Here is a 24624-nt window from a genome sequence, read left to right on the forward strand (position 1 = left end):
TTAGCAGTTTATTATTAAAAACTTCTGTGGGGTAATTTTTCAGTTTCCTATAGGTACCCTTAACTGTTTATTGCACATTTCTAGATAGTTCTCAATATCTATTATTACAACCTCTCCCTCCTTATCTGCTGGTTTTATCACTATGGTTTTGTCATTTTTTTAAAACCTCCAAGGCATTTCTTTCCTTAATTGTAAGATTGCATTTTCTATCTGGTTTATTTCTCAATTTTTACTGAAGATTCCTCAAATCTCTTTTTACCATTTCCTCATTTCCTGATTTGGCATATAATTAGATTTCACCCTTAAAGGAGAAGGAAACTTTAAAAAAACAACAAGCTCTATCTGTTAGCCAATACACCCCCTCCTGAAACACCGCATTGAAAAGTTCAATATTATTACCATCTACATGCACAAGTATTCGGAAATTTGGACATTGGTGAAACTTTGACACCACCATTTTAAAATTGCAGCGTCACTTCCGCCCCAGGGTTCATCGCTAGTGTGTGAAAAAAAATAAAATGAATCAATGTTATAGAATTGCACTTTTAAAAAAATTAGTAATGTATTACTACAGACCTCAGTCAGACAGACCCTAACGCTGGTTATAATTGCCTGTCCTCTTGCTTCTCCGCTCCCTGTTAAGCTGTAAAAAGAAGGCAGGAGCTTTGGGGGCAAAGAGGTCAGGGATGACGTACGGGTAGCGGGAATTCACCAGCACACAGGTAATACAAGCAGGATATACCTTGCTAGAAGTTTATTGCAGCATGCAACGTTTCGGGGTTACCCCCTTTATCAAGCATACAGATACAGACTGCATACAACATTTTATAGGTTAAACACATCACATGATCAATTAGGTGGGTGTGTACATACGTACGGGTAGACCACGTGACCCGTGACCCGAACATTCTCTCTTTGCAGGGATGACAGAAAATTGTTGTGGGCTTGCGCAAGGCACTACTCTAATTACTAATTGTGCATGCGTGTGCCCTGAATAGAAGGATTTCTAAACTGCAGCAGGGATATCCTTTTCAGTGCAGCTTGCCACTTATTTATATTAGGATTAAAGCTCCAGAATTAATGAAAAACTGAATGTAGAAATGCCTGCTGTAAGAATATATACATTATATGGGCAATGTATACAGCTTTTTTTTTTTTATTTTAGCCTTTCCTTCTCCTTTAAATCTGTATGGAAATACTGCGTTAAATTTTCATTTCCATCCTGTTTTATAAGGGATTCCTTTCAACAATATTGGAGTTTGCAAATGCCCTCTTTAATCTCAATTTTCTAAGAAATTTCTCTGTGTCCACAAACATACTGAAGTTCTTCATTCTGTTTGTGGGTACAAATAATAGACCCCTGGTGTCAGTGGGCCCTCTTGTTTCTAAACATTTGGTCTATTTCATGGTCATTTCTTTATGGGAAAATATGCTTTATAATGAAAGAATATAGTAAGTAGATATAAAAGACTAGGAGAATAAAGAGTTTGAGGGAGGAGAGAAGTAATAATAGTTTGGAAAGTGGGCCCAGGGTCTAAGGTTTTCTGGTGGGACCATGGCATCCCAGTCCGACACTGATAGACCATTATTCAAAACTTTTGTTTCATCAGTAGTTAGTTTCCTTTTACTCAAATTAAAAATTCCTACTTTGTCATCCCTCTCCGCTTTTCCTCCTTTTTTATTTTTGGTGTGCTTCTTTCCTGCCTTAGTTCCCCTTTTTTCCTCTGAATTGATTCTCTCTCCCTTTCCCATTCCGCATGCTGGTTCCGTGGTGTACTTACTTGTAATGTTGCAAGTCTGCTGTGCTCTACACTCACCCAGTTCCTTCTCTTCTCTATATATTTTTGTTCTCCCACACCTGTTTTCCCATCTCCTGTGTTTTCCCCTGTCTGCCCAATGATAGTGCTGGTCTTGTTGTGTGAATTCTGTTTTATGCTAAAGTGCTCTTTTCTCTTAAGTGGCTTTCAACTAAAAAATGCTTCCTGGTGTCTATTCTATAATCTTTCCTTTTAGGGTCTACCATTCTTTCCTCTCTGACATATGTATCTTTTTTTTTGTAACCATGTTCTGACACTGTTTACTTTCTATGATTCTTTTCTCCTCCTCAGTTAATTTATGTGCCTTCAATTCTTCTAGTTTCTTTTGTAAGTCATTTATTTGTTTGTTAGTTATGGTTGATCAGTTCCAGTTCTCTCTTCTTAATTATTAGTTTAATTAAATCATTAGTATTGCAAAGCTTTACCTCCATGATCTGCACTATAAGACTGGATTGTTTGATATGCGCTCAGAAGTTTGACTTATGTGCAATAAGTTTTAAAACCTTTTAAAAAATAAAGGCAAACCACACTATGGGCGCTGTCCCTGGTTTTTAATGTCTTTACAGAAAAAGACATCAAATATACCGTGGAGTTGATATTGATATGCTGTTTTGAATCACTAGTCTTTCCTCATAGCTGAGATTTTCCATACCTTTTACCAGCTTAGTTGCCCTTCTCTGTACCCTCTCTAATTCAATAATGTCCTGTCGAGCTAGAGACCAAAACTGTAAGGCATATTCTAGATGACCCCCCTCCTGTGAATCTATGCCCCTTTTAATACAGCTCAAGACCTTGTTTGCCGTTGATGCTGCTGACTGGCATTGCTTGCTAAAGGTAAATTTATTATCTACAAGGACTCCAAGGTCCTTTTCCATTATGGATTTGTCTAGTGCTGTTCCATTAAAGGTATACGCTGCTTGCATATTTTTACATCCCTGGTGCATGACTTTATATTTATGAACATTGAATTGCATCTGCCACTTAGCTGCCCAGAATGCCAGTTTGTCAAGATCCTGCTGCAAGGATGTCACATCCTGTATGGAATTAATTGGGCTGGATAGTTTTGTGTCTTCTGCAAACACTGTTACATTACTTACAATACCCTCCCCATAGTCATTAATGAACAAGTTAAATAAAAATGGACCCAATACAAAGCCCTGAGTGTCACCACTAAGAACCTTAGTCCAAGTAGAGAATGTACCATTAACAACCACCCTCTGGACCCAAACCTGTAGCCAGTTTCCTATCCATGTGCAATGACTTAATTTAGCCCAACAGACCTTAGTTTACGTTTGTGGGGCACTGGCAAAATCCAAATAGATCACATCTACTGCTCCTCCACTGTCCAATCTCTTTCTTACTTCATTACAAAAAGCAATCAAATTAGTCTGACATGACCTATCCTTCATAAAGCCATTCTGATTGCTGCACATAATGCCATTCACTAGGACATAATTCTGAATGTGATACCTTAACAAGCCTTCAAATAATTTGCCCACCACAGATGTTAAATTTACAGGCCTATAATTGCCAGGCTGAGATCATAATCCCTTTATAAATATAGGAATGACATCAGACACCAGATAAAAGCGAGTCTGAGAAAATCAGAAATAGAGGCTGGTTTAAAACTGAACTAAGTTCTCTTTGTACACAATTGTGTATTTCAGGGGTGCCCAGACTTTGTTACCCTGGGATCTACTCCCTATCAGGAGATCTACCTTGATAAAAATAATGGGCCGTCTACCGTATGGCACAAGAACAAGTATCCAACCCATAAAATGGTTATAATACTATAGTGTATTATATATACAGTTGGGCCCAGGAGCCTGCTGCAAAGCTCTGCCTCGTCCATATTAAAATACTAGAAGCCAGAGGACAAGAAGCTGCAGGCCCTTAGTGACGTGGCCAATCGGCTGCGGATCCATTCTATCAGGGCAACATGCGCCTCCAATTCAATACACTTGCAAAGCCAAATTTCCATAGTAAAAAATGGAAATTTAACGTTACCAGAGGTGGCTTTTTGCCACCCCTAGTAAACGGCCGATTCATGCCGCCTGAGGCAAAGTTCTCATCTTGCCTCATGGCAGAAGTGGCACTGCTCCTAAGGCAGATAAATGCATGTGCCTGCCTTAGCACATCCCTTGCAAAACCTAAGGCAAGTCCAACCTACATTACTCCCTGGTATTAAAATGCAAAGCTCTGCACACACAGGCAGCTATAGGCAAGATGAGGGTGATGTTTGTTACAATAAGCCCCAGGCTAGTAGGTAAATGTAATAAATCATTGCCTTAAATATACACTAGCAGGCAGTATATCTTCCAGCAGCACTCAATCCCTGGCCAGGCAGGACACAATGAATAAAAAACATGCCCTAGGTTGGGTGACACACGGCTCAGCCCAACACTCACAATAATGAAGATGGGCCAAGCAGGAATGGCATGTTGGGCAGAGGACAGAAGGCTTTTCTCATGACACATGGGGGGGGGCATACGGAACGCATTTTAGGACATCGTCAGGAGAACACACGTTCCTGCATGCGCTCTCATAAAGAAGAAGTATGTAGACTCTTCTCTTACTCTACTCACTTATCCGAAGAAACTGCAGTCACACCACCATGCTACCCACATTTGCAGTTGAAATCTCCCCCCTGGTGGCTCATTCCTCAGCCCTCCCTCCTCAGCCCTCATTACAAAAGCCCTCCGTCCTCAGCCCTCCCTCCTCAGGTCTCATCCCTCCCTCCTCAGCACTCCGTGCTCAGACCTCAGCTCGTAAGCCAGGCTGATAGCCGAGGAGGGAGGACTGAAAGCTGAGGAGGGAGGTCTGAGGACGGAGGGCTTTTGTAATGAGGGCTGAGGAGGGGAGAGCTGAGGACCAAAGAGGGAGGTCTGAGGACTGAGGAGGGAGGGCTGACTGCAGTTTGTTTGGAGAAGTAGTAGAATAAGATATGAGTCTGCATACTTCTTCTTTACGAGAGCGCATTCAGGAGTGTGTGTTCTCCTGATGATGTCCTAAAATGCGTTCCATAGGGGCATCCTGCTCAGTTAAACCTATAGCCACATGACAATGGAAATATGCACATCAGCTTTATACAGTGAGAGAGTGGCCCTGCTTACCCCCCTGTGGTTAGCGCCAGCTAATGTACCATTTTGTGTGTGGGGATGGGGGGAGTGGGGACTGGCAGCTTATGGAGAGAGAGTGGGCCACAGACATACTTACAGCTCCCTGTTACATGAGAGGGATGGGCGCCAGACGAGAGGCAGTGCTGTGAGCCCTCCCTTCTCAGCTATCAGCCTGGCTTAGGAGGTCTGAGCACAGAGGATTGAGGAGGGAGTAGCGAGGAATGAGCCATGAGATTATAACAGCAGGTGTGTATGCATTCTTCTAATTTATCTGCCTATTAGGTTTTCATGTTTGGACTGGAGAGTGCACGCAGGCTGCAGGCAGGTTGCGGTCTACCAGGAACAATGACAGGATCTACTAGTAGGCCGCGATCAACGTCCTGGGAACCCCTGGTGTATTCCATCTGGCCCTGGCACCTTGTTCACATAAATTTTTAGTAAAGCTTTAGGATCCAAATCCAGAGTCAACCACTGACTAGATTGAGCAGAACCAACAGTGCAGCTATGAGGTGGGTCTGGGAACTCCTCTATTGTATACAATGAAGAAAAGAACTGATTTAGCACATTTGCATTTTCTGTATCTGTTACAAACTGTAATCTGTTATCATTATTTAAAGGAGCCACACTCTCAACCTGCATCTTTTTACTATTAATATACTTAAAAAACTTTTTGGGATTAGTCTTAGCCTCTGCTGCAATGCGCTCCTCATTTGCAATCTTTGCCTACCAGATTGCTGTTTTACAACCTTTATTATAGAGTTTAACCCTTGAAACACCAAGAATGTAGCTCCTACATTCTGGCTTAAAAAGGCTGTAAGTGGGGGGCGTGGCCATGATGTGGACCTTAGGAGCTGCAGATTCCCAGTGCTTCGCAACCGGCGGTCACCTTATAGCTAAAATTTGAGTATGTAACCCCTAGAGTTTTGGTCGTGACATAAGATCTGGCACTACTGACTATGACAAGAGGAGATAAACCAAAAGAATTGGTCCCTAAGAGCAAAGAACCGCTCACGCAGACACCGAGGTGGCGTGCCAGCATGGCAGCCAAAATGGCCGACAATGCTACTACCTCTCCACGGGCCTCCCCTCAGGAAGAGTGGGAATCCGATCAAGCGGAATCGGAACCGGAGACCACTATATCTTACTCGGGTGACACAGTTTTAATTTCCAGATTCAAACAACTTCTAAATTCTAAATGGATACATACAGGATACTCTAGTAACATTAGCAGTTGTATATGGCCCAAATGATAGCCAAAAGACCTTCTATAACAAATTTTTCCCTCTTTTAGAAGAATTCAGTAGTGGCCCAATTGTGCTCGGAGGGGACTATAACAAAGTGGTAAACCCTATTAAAGATAGACAAACTAATGCAACATCACTAACACTTATACCTAGGAATCCACATTACTTTGCAAAACTGCTAGAAAAAAACAGGCTTGTGGATGTTTGGCAGGAATGTCATCCCCAGCTTACACACTACACATATTTTTCCCCTCCCCACAATTCTAACTCCAGAATTGATATGTTTATCTTAGATCAAGGGTTACTTCCACAAGTCACTCAGTCCAACATCCGAACTTGCATTTGGTCTGATCACTCCTTAGTGACTTTACATATCTCCAATCTGGTAAATAAACCCTCCACTTACCGGTGGAGGCTAGATGATAGCCTGTTATCAGACCCCCAAATAAAAGATAACATAGAAAACGAATTGAAGCAATATTTCCTAACTAACTATACTTCAGATGTAACTAGCCCTACGTTGTGGTCAGCCCACAAAGCCTACATAAGAGGGATCTTTATCCAAACAAAGGCAAGGCAAACCAGGGCAAAAAATAAAAAAATAACCAATCTCTCCCTCCAATTGCAAACCAAAGAGGAACAGCTCAAACTAACCCCACTTAACACCCTTCTTAGAAAACAGATTGACCAACTACGAACTGAAATAAACCTTTTACTCACAGAGAGGGATGTTAGAAAACTGCAATGAGTGAAACAAAAATTTTTCCAGAAAGCCAATAAAGCTGACACCATGCTAGCTCGCAGATTATCAAACAAATCTTTACAATCCCCCTTTACGCAAATTAGAAACTGTAAGGGCCTCTTAATGGCTAATCCAGTTAAAATAGTTGAAGAATTTAGCCACTTTTATCAATCCCTTTACCAAGCACAGAACTTAGAAGAGGAGAAAATAGACTCCTTTTTGGGGAATCTTGACATCCCCTCCCTCTCTCAAAACCAGAAGGATGTCTTAACATCCCCATCAATTCAGAGGAAATTTCATTAGCAACAAAAACACTGAAAATGAAAAAATCCCCAGGCCCAGATGGTCTTACTGGGAAATATTACAAGACATTTGGACCCCTATTAATCCCCCGATTACAAAAAATATTTAATGATATACAAGGTCTACACAAATTTTACCCTGAAACATTGGCCTCACAGATTGCGGTAATCCCCAGGCCAGACAAAGATCCCACCAACTGCAAAAACTTTAGACCCATTTCAATTTTGAACCTAGACATTAAACTGCTAGCAAAAATTATGGCCACAAGACTAAACACTTTCCTAAGCCTACTAATTCACGAGGACTAGTCCAGATTCATTCCAAAGAGGCAGGTAACAGATAATATTTGTAGGCTAAATAACATATTGCATATAGCTAAAACTAAGGAAATACCCTCCATGCTCCTATCCTTTCCTATCCCTTTTGCACTATGGTTTCCCGGAGCCCTGTCACGGCCGGCACCGATACCAGAACAAATGCCTAGTACCCTGGTCTCGGCTTCACCAGTAGTGTGACCACCGTTGGGCTTCGGGAGGAACCCTCAGCTTACTTGGGTGCCACCTGGACTTAACGAGGGGTGCAAGACGAGATGTTCTGGCTGGCAAAGGGGCACGGCTGTTAGCAGAGTACAAAGGATTAGGCAGAATCGTAGTCAGGCAGGCTGGGTCGAGGCAGGCAGATAGCAAGGATCGTCAAACAGGCAAAAGGGTCAAAACCAAGTAATCAATCGAGGGGAAAATCAGAATAGTCAAAATAGCCAGGCAGGGGTCAAAACAGGAATCAGACAGGTTCAGAAGGAAGCAAACAAATAGCACAAGGCTCAGGAGCACCAGGAATACAATCCTATCACGGGCAATCTACAACTACAAACTGTCCCTTTAAATATATTCAAAACTCACGCCATTGCGCGCTGACGTCACGCGTCAGCGCGCCTGCGCCTTTAAGACCCTAGGCACAGAAGATCCCTGCGGGCGTCCCCGCCGAACTCCACAACCCCTACAGGGGTAAGTTATTACAAGCCCTTTCTTAATGTTATATTAGCTCTTTACGATGGCCCAACGGCGCAGGTTCAGTATATGGGCTTTCTCTCACCTAAATTTACGCTAGGCCAGGGCACACGGCAGGGGTGCCCATTGTCCCCCCTCCTGTTTGCCCTAGCCATCGAACCCCTTGCAATTTCAATTAGAGCACAACCCCAAATATCTGGAGTCAGAGTGGGAGATACAGATAAAATATAAATGTGTATTATATGCAGATGACATCTTGCTTTCTATATCAAAACCAATGACATCCCTCCCATATTTGTACTACCTCTTACAGGCCTTTGCAACGGTTTCGGGACTCAAAGTGAACACAAACAAGACAGAGGCCTTAAGCATCAATCTTTCCCCCAGTTTGACAAAACTGCTTGAAATTAATTTCCAACTCCAGTGGCAATCTCACTAACTAAAATACCTAGGTGTAGAACTACACCGGGACTACGAATCACTCTCACAATCTAACTATAATAAAATTTCCCACAAGATACAACATCTTATAGCTTCATGGAGCAACCTTAAGCTATCCTGGATGGGAAGAGTCAATGCTTTAAAAATGTCAGCCTTGCCCCACCTGTTATACTTGTTCAGGACCCTCCCTGTCTTCCCCTCCCCCCTTACTGGTGTGTTAAGCTCTCTGCAAAAGTCTATGAATAAATTTGTATGGGATGGTAAAAGAAAAAGGCTAAAATTCGCAACAGCAGCCAGGCACCGCTCTAAAGGGGGCCTGGGAATTCGAGACCTAAAGAAATATTATATAGCAGCCCAGATCAGTTGTCCCCAGACAACCCGATATGGGCCACCATAGAGCAGGATACCCTCCCTGCGGGATCCTTACACAACTTACTGTGGTCCAAAACCTCCTCCAAGAAATTCAGCTATAATCCTATTATATCACACTCCCTGAAAGTTTGGAAATCATTCCCCCAATCACACAATTTGTTTTCTCCTCACAAACCGGTCGCCAACTTTAGCCTCAACACTGAGTTCCCTCTGGGGGCAAGGAAAGAGACTTTTCAGTGGTGGAAACTAAACAACCTCCACACCATACATGCATTAACCAAAGCCAACACACTACAATCTTGGCAACACCTACAAGACTCGTACAATGTCCCACAGAGTGAATATTACAGATATTTGCAAATCAGAAGCTACATATCCTCACTATGGTCTGACAAGCAATTTCCTAACCCGACTATGTTTGAGAAGATGTGCTTGCAAATACTCCCACGGGAGAAGGCAATATCAGCAATATATGATCACTTAACCCACCTGACCCCTTTGAAGGAGTTAAGGTTTGTCCAACTATGGGAAAAAGACTTACGTATCTGTATGGAGGCGGACCAATGGTCTGATATTATCAAAGACAATGTACACTGTAAATATAATATACAATGTACACTGTAAATATAACTATCCAGGAAACTTCTCAGCAAGTACTACACCAGTGTGGTACATGGTCCCCTCTAAATTGGCAAAATGGTACCCCACATGCTCCCCCCTATGCTTTTGGAGTTGTGGCCACCACAGATCGTTCTTGCACATATGGTGGGAATGCCCTAAGGCTGTCCGGTTTTGGATACAAATATATACACTGATTATAAATGTGACGGGACTATCACAGGGGACCCAGGGGAGGCACTGATCAACAAAAGGATTCTAGGAAATAACAAATTCACCAGGAAATTGATAATGCATATTTTCTCTGCCTCCAAACAGGTCATAGCTGCAGCCTGGAAGTCCCCATCTTGGACTTTCATGAGGTTAAACTGAGGCTAGACAATGTCCTTATTCTTGAGAAACTAACTAGCCATATAAATGGTACACAGAAATCTTTCCACAAAGTCTGGCCCCATGGTTAACATACCCAAATATCTTATTAACCTAAGTGTTCTCTAATGCATTCCCACTCTGACTCAGCGAATACCCTAAATTCTCCTGACCCAATGCTAAAAATGTAAGTACAGAAATTACGACAGTACTCACAGGTATTGAAGGCAACTATTTATTAGTTTAATGGTTTACCTCTGATTATTTCATTTTCATATCATTTTATTGCTTGCTACTCATGTAACTCTACTACAAATCTCAGGAATGCAACTTGTGTAACAATGTGACTTCATATCGCTGCAGTCTGGGAATTGTCCAGTACCTGCAGACCCTGAGTTTTACCATGTAGCAATTCTTGCTATATGTTGATATTTGAAAATAAAAAAATTTAAACCAAAAACAAAAAAACAAGTCTGTAAGTGCCAGGAACATAGGAGCTACGTTCTCTGTTTAAAGGGCTGCCTCTCTGCACTTCTGGCAAAATCAAAGTGCAGAGAGGCTCTCCTGGCTGCTCAACCCTCTAGACACAAACCTAGGGGGCTGCCACGTGGGTCCTGCGACTCGATTGTCTCAGGACCCAACTTCTTACCTCCTCCTGTATGCTGCTCTCCACAGTGCTGTTTCTTCCTGGACCCGACCTCGTGTGAAGCTTCGCCCACTCACTTCCTGCTGCTGATTTCTACGATCCTGGACTCTCCAGCCCTGCTTCTGACCCCTTCTTCTCCTAGAAACGGTAAGAGCCCTTCCTTTTACACATTTACACCAGGGATGCACTGAATCCAGGATTCGGTTCGGGATTCGGCCAGTATTCGGCCATATTTGCAGCAGGATTCGGATTCGCCTGAATCCTTCTGCCCAGCTGAACCGAATCCAAATCCTAATTTGCATATGTAGATGGGGGCTGGGAGGAAAATAACGTGACTTTTTGTCAAAACAAGGAAGTAAAAAAAGTTTTCTCCTACCCACCCCTAATTTGCATATGCAAATTGGGATTAAGATGTGGTTCGGTATTCAGCCAAATCAATCGGGTTTCGGGCCAAATCCAAAATTGTGGATTCGGTGCATTCCTAATTTACACACATCCATGCAATTACACATCTATACATGCATTTACACATAGTACACACATAACTAAAGGTAGTTTTTTTTTTTCATTTTCTGGCTTTTTTGTTTTTTACAGAGTCACATACACATACACACACATTTATACACTTTTTAGAGCTCTACACACATGTATACACAAACACACACTTAGATTCTTTTTTACTTTTTTTTTAGTTCTTCATTTTATCAGTTTCCCTGATTCGTCAGAATGTGTACTTTCCAAAAATATATGGTTTTGGGGGGGGGGGGTCTTGAGGCAGCAGCAGAGAAAATTCATATGCACTATTTGAATTTGGGGTCCGCACATGCCAGCTGCTTTAGGATATTTATGCATATTGGGCATCAAACTGTTGAGTAGACCCTTACCGTCAATATTTAAGTTGGTTTACAATTGTATGGATGGAATTGGTGAGATAAATGAGGCCAATTGCAATATATTTAGACAATTTTCAGAAATGTCATAAAAAACGCTGCCTTTAGCTTAGCTTTGCAGTATAGTAGTTTGGAGTAGAAAGACATAATTACCTATTTTGGATTTGTCAGAATTCCAAAGATATATGGGTTTGAGGAGTCTTTGTGCTGTAAGGAGGGTCTAGTGGCACATAATATGCAGTCAGGGTCTATGTTCACAAATGTGCCGCAAATCGGCAGCTGAGAAAATTCATATGCACTATTTTCATTTGAGGTCTGCACATGCCAGCTGCTTTGGTATATCTATGCATACTGGGCATCAAACTGTTCAGCAGACCCATGGTGTCAATATTTAGGGTGTTTTCCACTTGTATGTAAGAAATTGGATGAGATAAATGCAGTCAATTGCAATATTTTTAGGTGATTTTAAGAAATATCATAAAAACTGCTGCCTTTAGCATAGCTTTGCAGTTGAGTAATTTGGAGTATAAAGACATAATTAACCATTTTAGATTCGTCATAATGTGTACTTTCCAAAAATATATGGTTTTTAGGAATCACCATAATTTTTTGCACTTTTTATCCCACATAAAACTGGCAGTGTTTATAAATGAGTGTAAATGTAAGCCATCAAATAAATATGCACAATGTAGATTCTGGGGTCTTTACATGCTATTTACTTCAAAAAACCTATGTATACTGGGCATCAAGTCTTGATACCTAATAGTATGTGGGAAATAAGATACTGCAGGTGGAAGTTTTGAGGTTATTTTTGGGGGGGAAAAAATTGCCAATTTTAGGAAAGGTTTGAGGCTTGGTGCTTTGGAGTCGAAAGACATGCATACTCAATTTGTATTTCAGGGGAATGTGTACTTTCTGAAAATATATGGTTTTCTGCAGTGAACATACTTTTTTCTACCTTTGCCCCCCCCCCCAAAACAATGTAAATGTATTGATTTTGGTGTACCTGAGATGAAAGACCGTATGGGGGTCTTTATTTTGAGGCCCTTATATGCCACATGCTTAGGTACACCTATACATATTGGGAATAAAACTGTTCAGAGGACCCAGGCTTTCATATTTGGGGTGATTTATCTTGATACCTAATATTATGTGGGAAATACGATGCTGCAGGTTGGAAGTTTTGAGGTGATTTTTGAAATGTCACCAATATTGTCAAATTTAGGAAAGATTAAATGCTTTGGAGTAGAAAGACAAGCATATGCAATTTGGATTCGGGGGAATGTGTACTTTCCGAAAATATATGGTTTTTTTGGGTGAACACACTTTTTGCTACCTTTGTTTCCCCAAACCTATGTAAATGTGTTGATTTTGCAGTACCTGAGATGACAGACCATATGGGGGTCTTCATTTTGGGGCGCTTATATGCCATATGCTTAGGTACACCTATACATATTGGGCATAAAACTGTTCAGAGGACCCCTCAGAGGCTTTTCATATTTGGGGTGATTTATCTTGATATTATGTTGGAAATACGATGCTGCAGGTTGGAAGTTTTGAGGTGATTTTTGGAAATGTCACCAAAATCGCCAATTTTAGGAAAGGTTTCCAGCTTGGTGCTTTGGAGTAGAAAGACATGCATACCCAATTTGGATTAGGGGGAATGTGCACTCACTGAAAATATATGGTTTTCTAGGGTGTACGTACTTTTTTTTACCTTTGCCCACCCCAAAATGATGTAAATTAGTGATTTTGTAGTATCTGGAATTACAGAACTGATAGCTCGAATGGGGTGTCTATATTTTGGGGCCCCTATATGGCACATACTAAGTTAAACCAATACATATTGAGCATCAAACTGTTCAGTGGACTCCTGGCATTCACATTTAGGGTGTTTTACATTGGTACCTAATGATGTGTGGGAGATATGATGCTGTAAATTGGAAGCTTTGAGGTAATTTTTCAAAAAAAAGAATTGCAACTTGGTAGTTTGGAGTACGTAGCTATATTAACTAATTTTTAATTCTCCAGAATCTGTTCTTTCTAAAAATGAATAGTTTTCTAGGGTAAACCTATTGTTAGTGGAATGTTTGGCCTTGAAATCAGAAGGATGCCGTTTTGTGGAGCAGTGCTTTAGAAATTTGGAAGTGTACTGCTTAGAGATTTTGATCTATACAAATCTCCATAAAACTATATATATTTGATATTGGCGCCTTCAGGAGACATAAAACTTTCCAAATCTGCTGTGTTTTCGTACATAAAATAAATTATGTTTCTGATATATGTGATTGTACTATGTGAAATGTAATTTTTTCCATCTTATTACACACAGAAGTGGAATTACACCAAAATTCTAGCATATTTTGAAAGCTCAGGCTGTCCTGAAAAAAACTATTTATTGTTTTCCTGGGTAAACTAAAAGACCCCACCCCCCCCAGAAATATGGCCCTTAAAGTGAAAGAGTACAAAATGTACAAAAATGGTCTGGCAAAACAAGTACCAAATCGTCTGGCAGCGGAAGGGTTAAAGGACCAGTAACATAAAAACTTTTTTTTAAAAATTAGTTAGTACACATCAAACCACCAACACAAATTATACTTGAAAATCACAAAGCCTTTATTAAGAAATAACTTACAGAAACTCCACTTCCTGTCCTCTACAGAAAAGGCGACAGGGCGACCATCGATCCTGCTGGGCTCGATTTCTCCTCCTGGCTACTCTACTGACAGCTGCGAAGGAGCAACATGGATGCCTCATGGATGCGATGCAGTGACTGCCCGGGCCGCCTCCTCCTCCTGCACTATAGATGATGTCGCTGATGATGAGAAACGGCCTCTGCTGGAGCTGACATTGATCCGCTGCTCCCTCCACCGCTTCTTCCGGGGTCAAGGCTGCCGCTTCCATAATAGTACAGCAGGACTTTCAATAGTGGAGGCAGATTGGGTGTAGAGAAGATTGGAGAAGGGAGTGGGTGCACTGCTCTCCCTCCAGCCAGATCCTCTGACAGGAATGATGGATGATCGCGCTTGCTTCTCATTTCACAGCCCTACAGCCTCTCTCCCGGCTCACTGGGGGCTGCAGCTTCAGAGCAAGACTGCAAAATAAACAAAACTTCCTCCTATCTCTCTGTCTTCAGCCCTCGCTCCCCAAATGTGCAAGGGGGGGGTCTCCTGCCACTGGGAACCTGGAAGGGAAACTAAAGCACATTGCAGCCTGTAGTTGATATATAAATAGTGAGAGAATAGTTCTGCCATCCCTCAACTTCCATTCCGATCAGTGTTTCTGAAGACAGAGAGACGGGAGGAAGATTTGTTTATTTTGCAGTCTTGGTCTGAAGCTGCAGCCCCCAGTGAGCCGGGTGGGGAGAGAGAGGCTGTAGGGCTGTGAAATGAGAAGTGAGCGCGATCATCCATCATTCCTGTCAGGGGATCTGGCTGGGGGGGAGCAGCGCGCACACTCCCTTCTCCTCTACACCCAAACTGCCTCCACTACTGAAAGTCCTGCTGCACTATTATGGAAGCGGGCGGCAGCCTTGACTCCGGAAGAAGCGGGGTAGGGAGCAGTGGATCAATGTGGGCTGCAGCAGCAGCCGTTTCTCATCACCAGCGACATCATCTATAGTGCAGGAGGAGGAGGGGGCCCGGGCAGTCACTCGCATCCATGTTGCTCCCTCACACGCTGTCAGTAGAGTAGCTAGGAGGAGAAATCGAGCCCAGCAGGATCAAGGGTCGCCTTGTCGCCTTTTCTGTAGAGGACAGGAAGTGGTTCTGTAAGTTATTTCTTAATAAAGGCTTTGTGATTTTCAAATATAATTTGTGTTGGTGTTTTTTTTTTTGATGTGTACTAACGAATTTTTTTAAAAACTTTTTTGATGTTACTAGTCCTTTAAATTTGTTAAATGCAGCTTCTGTCTCCAAAGACTCGTAGTTTTTTAATGCCTTTCTTTTTATTCCTATTAACTTCTTTACCTCTATATTAAGCCACATAGGGTGGTTTTTACTGCTTCTACATCTACTTCCTAAGGAGAACAGTAACGATTCAATATCATTGGAAAAGACAACCATTGCAGTTCTATGTTTTTAGCAGAAAACTTAATGCCCAAATCTATGCTCTGCAGGGCAAGCCTTAACCGCGCTTACATTTTCATTTCTGAAATCCAGGGTTTTTGTTGCCCCAGTGTATATTTGTTATTTGCACCAGTCATTAAATGAGATCACATTATGGTCACTATTTCCCAGGGGTTCAATTACTCGCACATTTGGTATACATTCTGGGTTATTAGAGAACAATAGATCCAGGGTCGAACTGGGACCCCCCTCCGGGTCCCCTGCTGAGCCAGGCCCATTGCCACACCACACATGTGCACATTGTATTTGCTGCAACCTGCCTGATAAAGGGAGGTTGCGGCAGGGAGATTCAGCAGGAAGCAGATCTGGGCCAGGCCCACAAGAGCTGGGGGTCCACCAGGTTTTCCAAAACAGCAAATTCGCCGTTTTGGCTGAAGATGCTGGGGAGGAAAACTCTGAACTGGCATGTATGGAGCAGACTGACTCTCAGAGCACCCTGGGAGGCAGTGGTGGTGGTGGGGGGGAGTGCAAGGGGAGTGCAAGGAAAGGCAGGTTTTTTATAGGGGATTCAATTATTAGAAAGGTGGATAGGGTAATCTGTTGTAAGGCCCCTACATGCCCAACAGTCTGCTGCTTGCCTGGTGCTAGGGTTCGGCATGTGGTGGAACGAGTGGACAGATTATTGGGAGGGGCTGGGGAAGACCCAGCGGTCTTGGTATACATAGGTACCAATGACAAAGTTAGAGGAGTTGGTGAAGTCTGCAAGAATGATTTTAAAAAACTAAGTGTAAAGTTGAGGGCGAGGACTTCCAAGATAATTTTCTCAGAGATATTACCTGAGCCACGAGCAACGCTTAGGAGACAGGGGGAGTGTAGGGAGATTAATGCATGGCTGAGAGATTGGTGTAGGGAGGAGGGTTTTGGATTTTTGGAGAACTGGGCTGATTTCTTTGCTACGGGCTCTTTGCTAGGGATGGGCTGCACCTCAATGATGATGGTGCAGCTGTTTTGGGAGAGAAGATGGCTAGACGGTTGGAGTAGATTTTAAACTAGGCGTGGGGGGAGTTCAGTAAAAGATTCAGTGGAAAACAGGTTAGATGAGATAGTGGGCAAAGAAAGGGAAAATGGGGGAGGAGATTTGGCTGGGGGTACTGTTAAGGATAGGGAGGACCACATGTCATATGTTCAATATGGTACCAGTATTAAATGTATGTTTGCAAATGCAAGGAGTCTGACTGGTAAAATGGGAGAGCTGGAGGTTCTGGTGCTGGAGGGAAATATGATGTGATTGGTGTGGCCAAAACATGGCTGAATGAGTCGCATGACTGGGCAGTTAATATCAGTGGCTATACTTTGTTTCGGAGGGACAGAGGCAATAGAAAGGAAGGAGGGGTATGTCTGTTTGTTAGGCAGGATTTAAAAGCTTATATAAAGGAGGAGGTTATGTTAGAAAATGAGGGGTCAGAAGTCTTATGGGTGGAGTTCTTCACCAATTGTAAAGAGTCCAGCATATAAGTGACGAGGAGGAGACTAAGCTCCTGATACAAAGAGAAAAGGCTGCTAGTTTGGGTAAAGTAATGATAATGGGGGATTTTAATTACCCAGATATTGACTGGAGCAACAATACTGCCAGATCAGTTAATGGGAACAAGTTTACAAACTTGTTGCATGACAATTTTATGGCACAAGTTGTTGAGGAGCCTACCAGAAAAAATGCTATTCTTGATTTAGTGATCTCAAATGACCCAGAACTTATAGCAAATGTGCAAGTCATTGAACCCCTGGGTAATAGTGACCATAATGTTATATCTTTTAATGTCTTCACCAATTGTAAAGAGTCCAGCAAATTAATTGTAGGCGTATGCTATAGACCCCCTAATATAAGTGACGAGGAGGAGACTAAGCTCCTGATACAAAGAGAAAAGGCTGCTAGTTTGGGTAAAGTAATGATAATGGGGGATTTTAATTACCCAGATATTGACTGGAGCAACAATACTGCCAGATCAGTTAATGGGAACAAGTTTACAAACTTGTTGCATGACAATTTTATGGCACAAGTTGTTGAGGAGCCTACCAGAAAAAATGCTATTCTGGATCTAGTGATCTCAAATGACCCATAACTTATAGCAAATGTGCAAGTCATTGAACCCCTGGGTAATAGTGACCATAATGTTATATCATTTAATGTCTGGTGCAAAAAACTAATATATACTGGGGCAACAAACATTTTGGAAAAGCTAATTTTAGTGCATTGAGGGCTGCCCTACAGAGCTTTGATTGGGGCATTAAGTTTTCAGCTAAAAACACATAACAGAAATGGTTGTCATTTAAAATGATATTAAATCATTACTGTTCTCAATTTATTCCCTTAAGGAGTAAATGTAGAAGCTCTAAGAATCATCCTATGTGGCTTAATACAGAAGTAAAGAAGTTAATAGGAAAGAAGAGAAAGTCATTTAAAAACTACAAATCTGTTGGGACAGAAGCTGCATTTAATGCATACAAACACTTATATAAATGTTGTAAATCAGCAATCCGGAAGAAAAAGATAGGAAATGAAGAGTTAACTGTGGTGGAGGTGAAAACTAACCCTAAAAAGTTTTTTAAATATTTTAATAGTAAAAAGATGCAGGTTGAGAGTATTGCTTCATTAAATAATGGTACCAGTATGGTTGTAACAGATACAGAAAAGGCAAATGTGCTAAATCAGTTCTTTTCTTCAGTGTATACAATAGAGGATTCTGAGTTCCCAGGCTCACTTTATAGCTGCACTAATGGCTCAGCTCAATCTAGTCAGTGGCCGACTCAGGATATGATTCATAAAGCTTTAATAAAAATGTAAACAAGGCTCCAGGGCCTGATGGCATACACCCTCGGGATCTAAGAGAGCTTAGTTCAGTTTTAGACCAGCCCCTATTTCTGATTTTCTCAGATTCACTTTGATCTGGTATGGTGCCTATGGATTGGAGAAAAGCTGATATTATTCCAATATTTAAAAAGGGATTACAATCTCAGCCTGGCAATTATAGGCCAGTAAGTTTGACATACTGTATGTGGTGAGCAAATTATTTGAAGGCTTGTTAATGTTAATGTAGTCATTTGCACATGTATAGGAAACTGGCTACAGGATCGGGTGCAGAGGGTGATTGTTAATGGTATATTCTCTACTTGGAGTAAGGTTCTTAGTGGGGTCCCTCAGGGCTCAGTATTGGGTCCACTTTTATTTGACTTGTTGATTAATGACTTAAGGGAGGGTATTGTAAGTAATGTTTCAGTGTTTGCAGATGACACAAAACTATCCAGCCCAATTAATTCCATCCAGGATGTGGCATCCTTGCAACACGATCTTGACAAACTGGCAATCTGGGCAGCTAAGTGGCAGATTCAATGTTGATAAATGTAAAGTCATGCACCTGGGATGTAAGACTATCCAAGCCACTTATACCCTTAATGGGACTGCACTAGGCAAATCCATTATGGAAAAGGACCTTGGAGTCCTTGTAGATGATAAACTTGGCTGTAGCAAGCAATGCCAGTCAGCAGCATCAAGGGCAAATAAGGTCTTAAACTGTATTAAAAGGGGCATAGTGTCACGGGAGGAGGGGGTAATACTTCCACTGTATAGAGCACTTGTAAGGCCCCATCTAGAATATGCCGTACAGTTTTGGTCTCCATCACTCAAACAGGACATTATTGTATTAGAGAGGGTACAGAGAAGGGCAACTAAGCTGGTAAAAGGTATGGAAAATCTTAGCTATGAGGAAAGATTGGCCAAATTGGGGATGTTCATGCTGGAGAAGAGGCGCTTAAGGGGTGCTATGATAACTATGTATAAATATATAAGGGGATCATATAATAATCTCTCTAATGCTTTATGTACCAGTAGGTCTTTCCATCTGACACAAGGTCACCCATTCCGATTAGAAGAAAAGAGGTTCCGCCTAAATATTCAGAAGGTGCTTTTTTTACAGTCAGAGCTGTGAAGATGTGGAATTTTCTCCCTGAATCAGTTGTACAGGCTGATACATTAGATAGCTTTAAGAAGGGGTTGGATTGCTTTTTAGCAAGTGAGGGAATACAGTGTTATGGAAGATAGCTCATAGTACAAGTTGATCCAGGGACTAGTCCGATTGCCATTTTGGAGTCCGTAAGGAATTTTTCCCCCTCTGTTAGACATATTAAGACGTGTGCCTTTTTTCAACCTTACTTACTATGTTACTATGTTTTCTACCCAGTGCCCCATCGGCCTTGACTAGATCCAGAATAGCATTTTTCTGGTTGGCTCCTCAACAACCTGTGCCATAAAATTGTCACAAATGTCCCAAAACTAGCAGCTTTTTCTATTTGCATCAGGAGCTTAGCCTCCTCCTCTTCACTTACATTAGGAGGGTTTATACCATACTTCTACAATTCATTTGCTGGACTCTTTACAATCAGTGAAAAGCTCCACCCACAAAGCTTCAGCCCCCTTGTTTTCTAACATCACCTCCTTGTTTATATTAACTTTTAAAGGAGACATATAGGATAAATGGAAAAAACCCTAGTTTTGTAGGCAATTGTGTATAATTTATGGAGTTGGCTTCACAATGTGCAAAACATTTATATTATCTTTAGAAATAGCCCCTTTATTGGAGATCTCTGGTCCCTGTCCGAGTTTCAAATGAAGGGTGAGTCTTAATGGTCCCTGCCCGAAGCACAGTAAGAGGGGACAGCCAATCATAGCCCTGCAGTCACACAAGCAAAGACAGGCTTCAGTTCCTTATCAGGTCAGCCTAGCTGCTGATTGGTTCCTATCCTACAGTGCAGTGTGCTGAGTGCTGCTAGCACCTCTGCACAGCCTGGGAAAGGAGGCAGCAGCAAGTGGAACAGATGGGCAAGATTAGTAGGATTTTTGCAGAAATGTTCAATAAAGTAACCAGAAACACACCTTTTTTTCATTCCTTCTATGTCTAAAAGAATAAAATGCACTGGTACATTCTTGCTTTTTACATAAAATGTCTCATTTAAATCCTGCCTAACAAACAGACATACCCATCCTCATTTTCTACTGCCTGTGTCCCTCCAAAACAAGTATAGTATAGCCATAGTATAAAAAGTATAGCCAGTGATTTTAACTGCCCAGTCATGTGATGTATTCAGCCATGTTTCGGCCACACTAATCACATAATATTTCCCCTCCAGTGCCAGCACCTCCAGCTCTCCCATTTTACCAGTCAGACTCCTTTCATTTGAAAACATACATTTAATACTGGAACCAGCGTGAAAAGTACTCCAAACCAAATCTCCTCCCCCATTTTTCCTTCCTATGCCCACTACCACATCTATAACCTATCTTCCACTGAATCCTTTATTGCACCCCCACCCAGTTTAAAAGAGCCTGTAGCTGACTGAGAAATCAGCCCAGTTCTCCAAAAACCCAAAGCCCTCCTCCCTACACCAGTCTCTCAGCCACACAATCTCCCTGAACTAGTTAGGAGGGTCTTGTGGCACACAATATGCAGTCAGGGTCTATGTTGACAGAAGGCAAATTGGCAGCTGAGAAAATTCATATGCACTTTTTTTATTTGAGGTCTGCACATGCCAGCTGCTTTGGTATATCTATGCATACTGAGCATCAAACTGTTCAGTAGACCCATGGCGTCAATATTTAGGGTGTTTTCCACTTGTATGTAAGAAATTGGGTGAGATAAATGCGGTCAATTGCAATATTTTTAGGTGGTTTTAAGAAATGTCATAAAAATTGCTGTCTTTGGTATAGCTTGGCAGTTGAGTAGTTTGGAGTATAAAGAAATAATTAACCATTTTAGATTCATCATAATGTGTACTTTCCAAAGATATATGCTTTTCAGGGGTCACCATAATTTTTTGCACTTTTTATCCCACATAAAACTGGCAGAGTTTATAAATTAGTGTTAAGTGTAAGCCAACAAATAAATATGCACAAGGTAGATTCTGGGGTCCTTACATGCTATTTACTTAAAAAAACCTATGTACATTGTGCATCAAACTATTTAGCGGACCCCAGGCTTTCATATTTAGCATGATTTAACTTGATACCAAATAGTATGTGGGAAATAAGATACTGCAGGTGGAAGTTTTAAAGGTTTTGTATTCCAATTTGTATTCGAGGAATGTGTACTTTCTAAAAACATATTGTTTTCTGTGGTGTTTTCTACCTTTGCCCCCCCCCACCCAAAACAATGTAAATGTGTTGATTTTGCAGTACCTGAGATGACAGACTATATGGTGATCTTCATTTTGGTGCCCCTACATGCCACGTGCTTAGGTACACCTATATATAAAACTGTTCAGAGAACCCAAGGATTTCATATTTGGGGTGATTTATCTTGATATCTAATATTATGTAGGAAATATGATGCTGCAGGTTGGAAGTTTTGAGGTGATTTTTAGGAAAGTTAGGAAAGGTTTGCGGTTATTTGCTTTGGAGTAGAAAGACATGCATATACAATTTGAATTCGGGGGAATGTGTACTTTCCGAAAAGATATGGTTTTCTGAGGTGAACGTACTTTTTTCTACCTTTGCCCACCCCAAAACAATGTAATTGTGTTGATTTTGAAGTACCTGAAATCACAGACCATATGGGGGGTCTTCATTTTGGGGCCCCTATATACAAATTTAGGAAAGGTTTGCGGCTTGGTGCTTTGGAGTATAAAGACATGCATACCCAATATGGATTCGGAGGAATGTGTACTTTCCGAAAATATATGGTTTTCTGGGGTAAAAGTACTTTTTTCTACCTTTGCCCCCCCTCCAAAATGATGTTAATTTGTTGATTTGCAGTACCTTAAATGACAGACCATATGTGGGTTCTTCATTTTGGGGCCCCTATATGCCACATGCTTATACATATTGGACATAAAACTGTTCAGCGGACCCCCGGCTTTCATATTTGGGGTGATTTATCTTGATGCCTAATGGTATGTGGGAAATAAGATGCTGCAGGGTGGAAGTTTTGGTTTTATTTTTGGAAATGTCACCAGAATCGCCAATATTAGGAAAGGTTTGCGGCTTGGTGCATTGGAGTTGAAAGACATGCATACACAATTTGGATTCGGGGGAATGTGTACTTTCTGAAAATATATGGTTTTGTGGGGTGAACATACTTTTTTCTGCTTTTGCCCACCCCAAAATTATGTAAATGTGTTGATTTGCAATACCTGAAATGACAGACCATATGTGGGGTCTTCATTTTGGAGCCCCTATATGCCATGTGCTTTCATATTTGGGGTGATTTATCTTGATACCTAATATTATATGGGAAATAAGATGCTGCAGGGTGGAAGTTTTGAGGTGATTTTTGGAAATGTCACCAAAATCGCCAAATTTAGGAAAGGTTTTCTGTTTGGCGCTTGGGAGTAGAAAGACATACCTACCAAATTTAGATTTGGGGGAATGTGTACTTTCTGAAAATATATGGTTTTCTGGGGTGAACGTACTTTTTTCTACCTTTGCCCACCCCAAAATGATGCCAATTTCTACCTTTGCCCACCACAAAATGATGTAAATGTGGTGATTTATCTTGATACCTAATATTATATGGGAAATAAGATGCTGCAGGGTGGAAGTTTTGAGGTGATTTTTGGAAATGTCACCAAAATCGCCAATTTTAGGAAAGGTTTTCGGCTTGGCGCTTTGGAGTAGAAAGACATGCCTACCCAATTTAGATTTGGGGGAATGTGTACTTTCTGAAAATATATGGTTTTCTGGGGTGAATGTCCTTTTTTCTACTTTTGCCCACCCCAAAATTATGTAAATGTGTTTATTTGCCCACCCCAAAGTTATGTAAATGTGTTGATTGTACCACATGTGCTATCTCTAAGAAAATTAACTTGGAAGTCCTCACTCTCAACTTATAATTCAATAAACTTGGCTGTAAGCAATGCCAGTCTGCAACTGCAAGGCCAAACAAGGTATTGAGCTGTATTAACCTTTTAAATGCCACAGAACATAGAATTTACCCCTTCCAAATATTTAGGAGGAACCTCTTTTCTTCTAATTGGAATGGGTGACCTTGTGTCAGCTGGAAAGACCTACTGGTAAATAAAGCATTATTATACGATCCCCTTATATATTTATACATAGTTATCATATCACCCCTTAAGCGCCTCTTCTCCAGCGTGAACATCCCCAATTTGGCCAGTCCTTATAGCTAAGATTTTCAATACCTTTTACCAGCTAAGTTGCCCTTCTCTGTACCCTCTTTAATACAATAATGTCCTGTTTGAGTGATGGAGACCAAAACGGTACAGCATATTCTAGATGGGGCCTTACAAGTGCTCTATACAGTGGAAGAATGACCCCCTCCTCCCGTGACTCTATGCCCCTTTTAATACAGCTCAAGACCTTATTTGCCCTTGATGCTACTGATTGGCATTGCTTGCTACAGCCAAGTGTATCATCTACAAGGACTCCAAGGTCCTTTTCCATAATGGATTTGCCTAGTGCAGTCCCATTAAGGGTACAAGTGGATTGGATATTCTTACATCCCAGGCATGACTTTACATTTATCAACATTGAATCTCATTTGCAACTTAGCTGCCCAGATTGCCAGTTTGTCAAGATCGTGTTGCAAGGATGCCATAACCTGGATGGAATTAATTGGGCTGGATAGTATTGTGTCATCTGAAAACTCTGATACATTACTTACAATACCCTCCCCTAAGTCATTAATGAACAAGTTAAATAAAAGTGGACCCAATACCGAGCCCTGAGTTACCACACTAAGAACCTTACTCCAAGTAGAGAATGTCCCATTAACAACCACCCTCTCTACCTGATCCTGTAGTCAGTTTCCTATCCATGTGCAAACGACTTCATTAAGCCCAACTATCAAATTTGTCTGACATGACCTATCCTTCATAAAGCCATGCTGATTGCTGCTCATAATGCCATTGACTAGGACAAAATTTTGAATGTGATGCCTTAACAAGCCTTCAAATAATTTGCCCACCACAGATGTCAAACTTA

The 24624-nt window shown here is 41.4% G+C and overlaps 1 protein-coding gene across 1 annotated transcript in view; it reads left to right on the plus strand.

The window, feature by feature from the left end:
- The first annotated feature begins 5973 nt into the window (after nucleotides 1–5973).
- The window catches only part of gabra3.L (gama-aminobutyric acid (GABA) A receptor, alpha 3 L homeolog), a 143797-nt gene continuing 125146 nt past the window's right edge, over nucleotides 5974–24624 (plus strand). The window contains exons 1-3 of the mRNA XM_041573885.1: nucleotides 5974–6085; nucleotides 6228–6277; nucleotides 10708–10825. Coding sequence (XP_041429819.1) covers nucleotides 5974–6085; nucleotides 6228–6277; nucleotides 10708–10825 — 280 coding nt within the window. The remainder of the gene's footprint in view (nucleotides 6086–6227; nucleotides 6278–10707; nucleotides 10826–24624) is intronic.

Source organism: Xenopus laevis, chromosome 8L (assembly GCF_017654675.1).
Source record: "Xenopus laevis strain J_2021 chromosome 8L, Xenopus_laevis_v10.1, whole genome shotgun sequence".
In the NCBI taxonomy this organism is placed as follows: Eukaryota; Metazoa; Chordata; class Amphibia; order Anura; family Pipidae; genus Xenopus; species Xenopus laevis.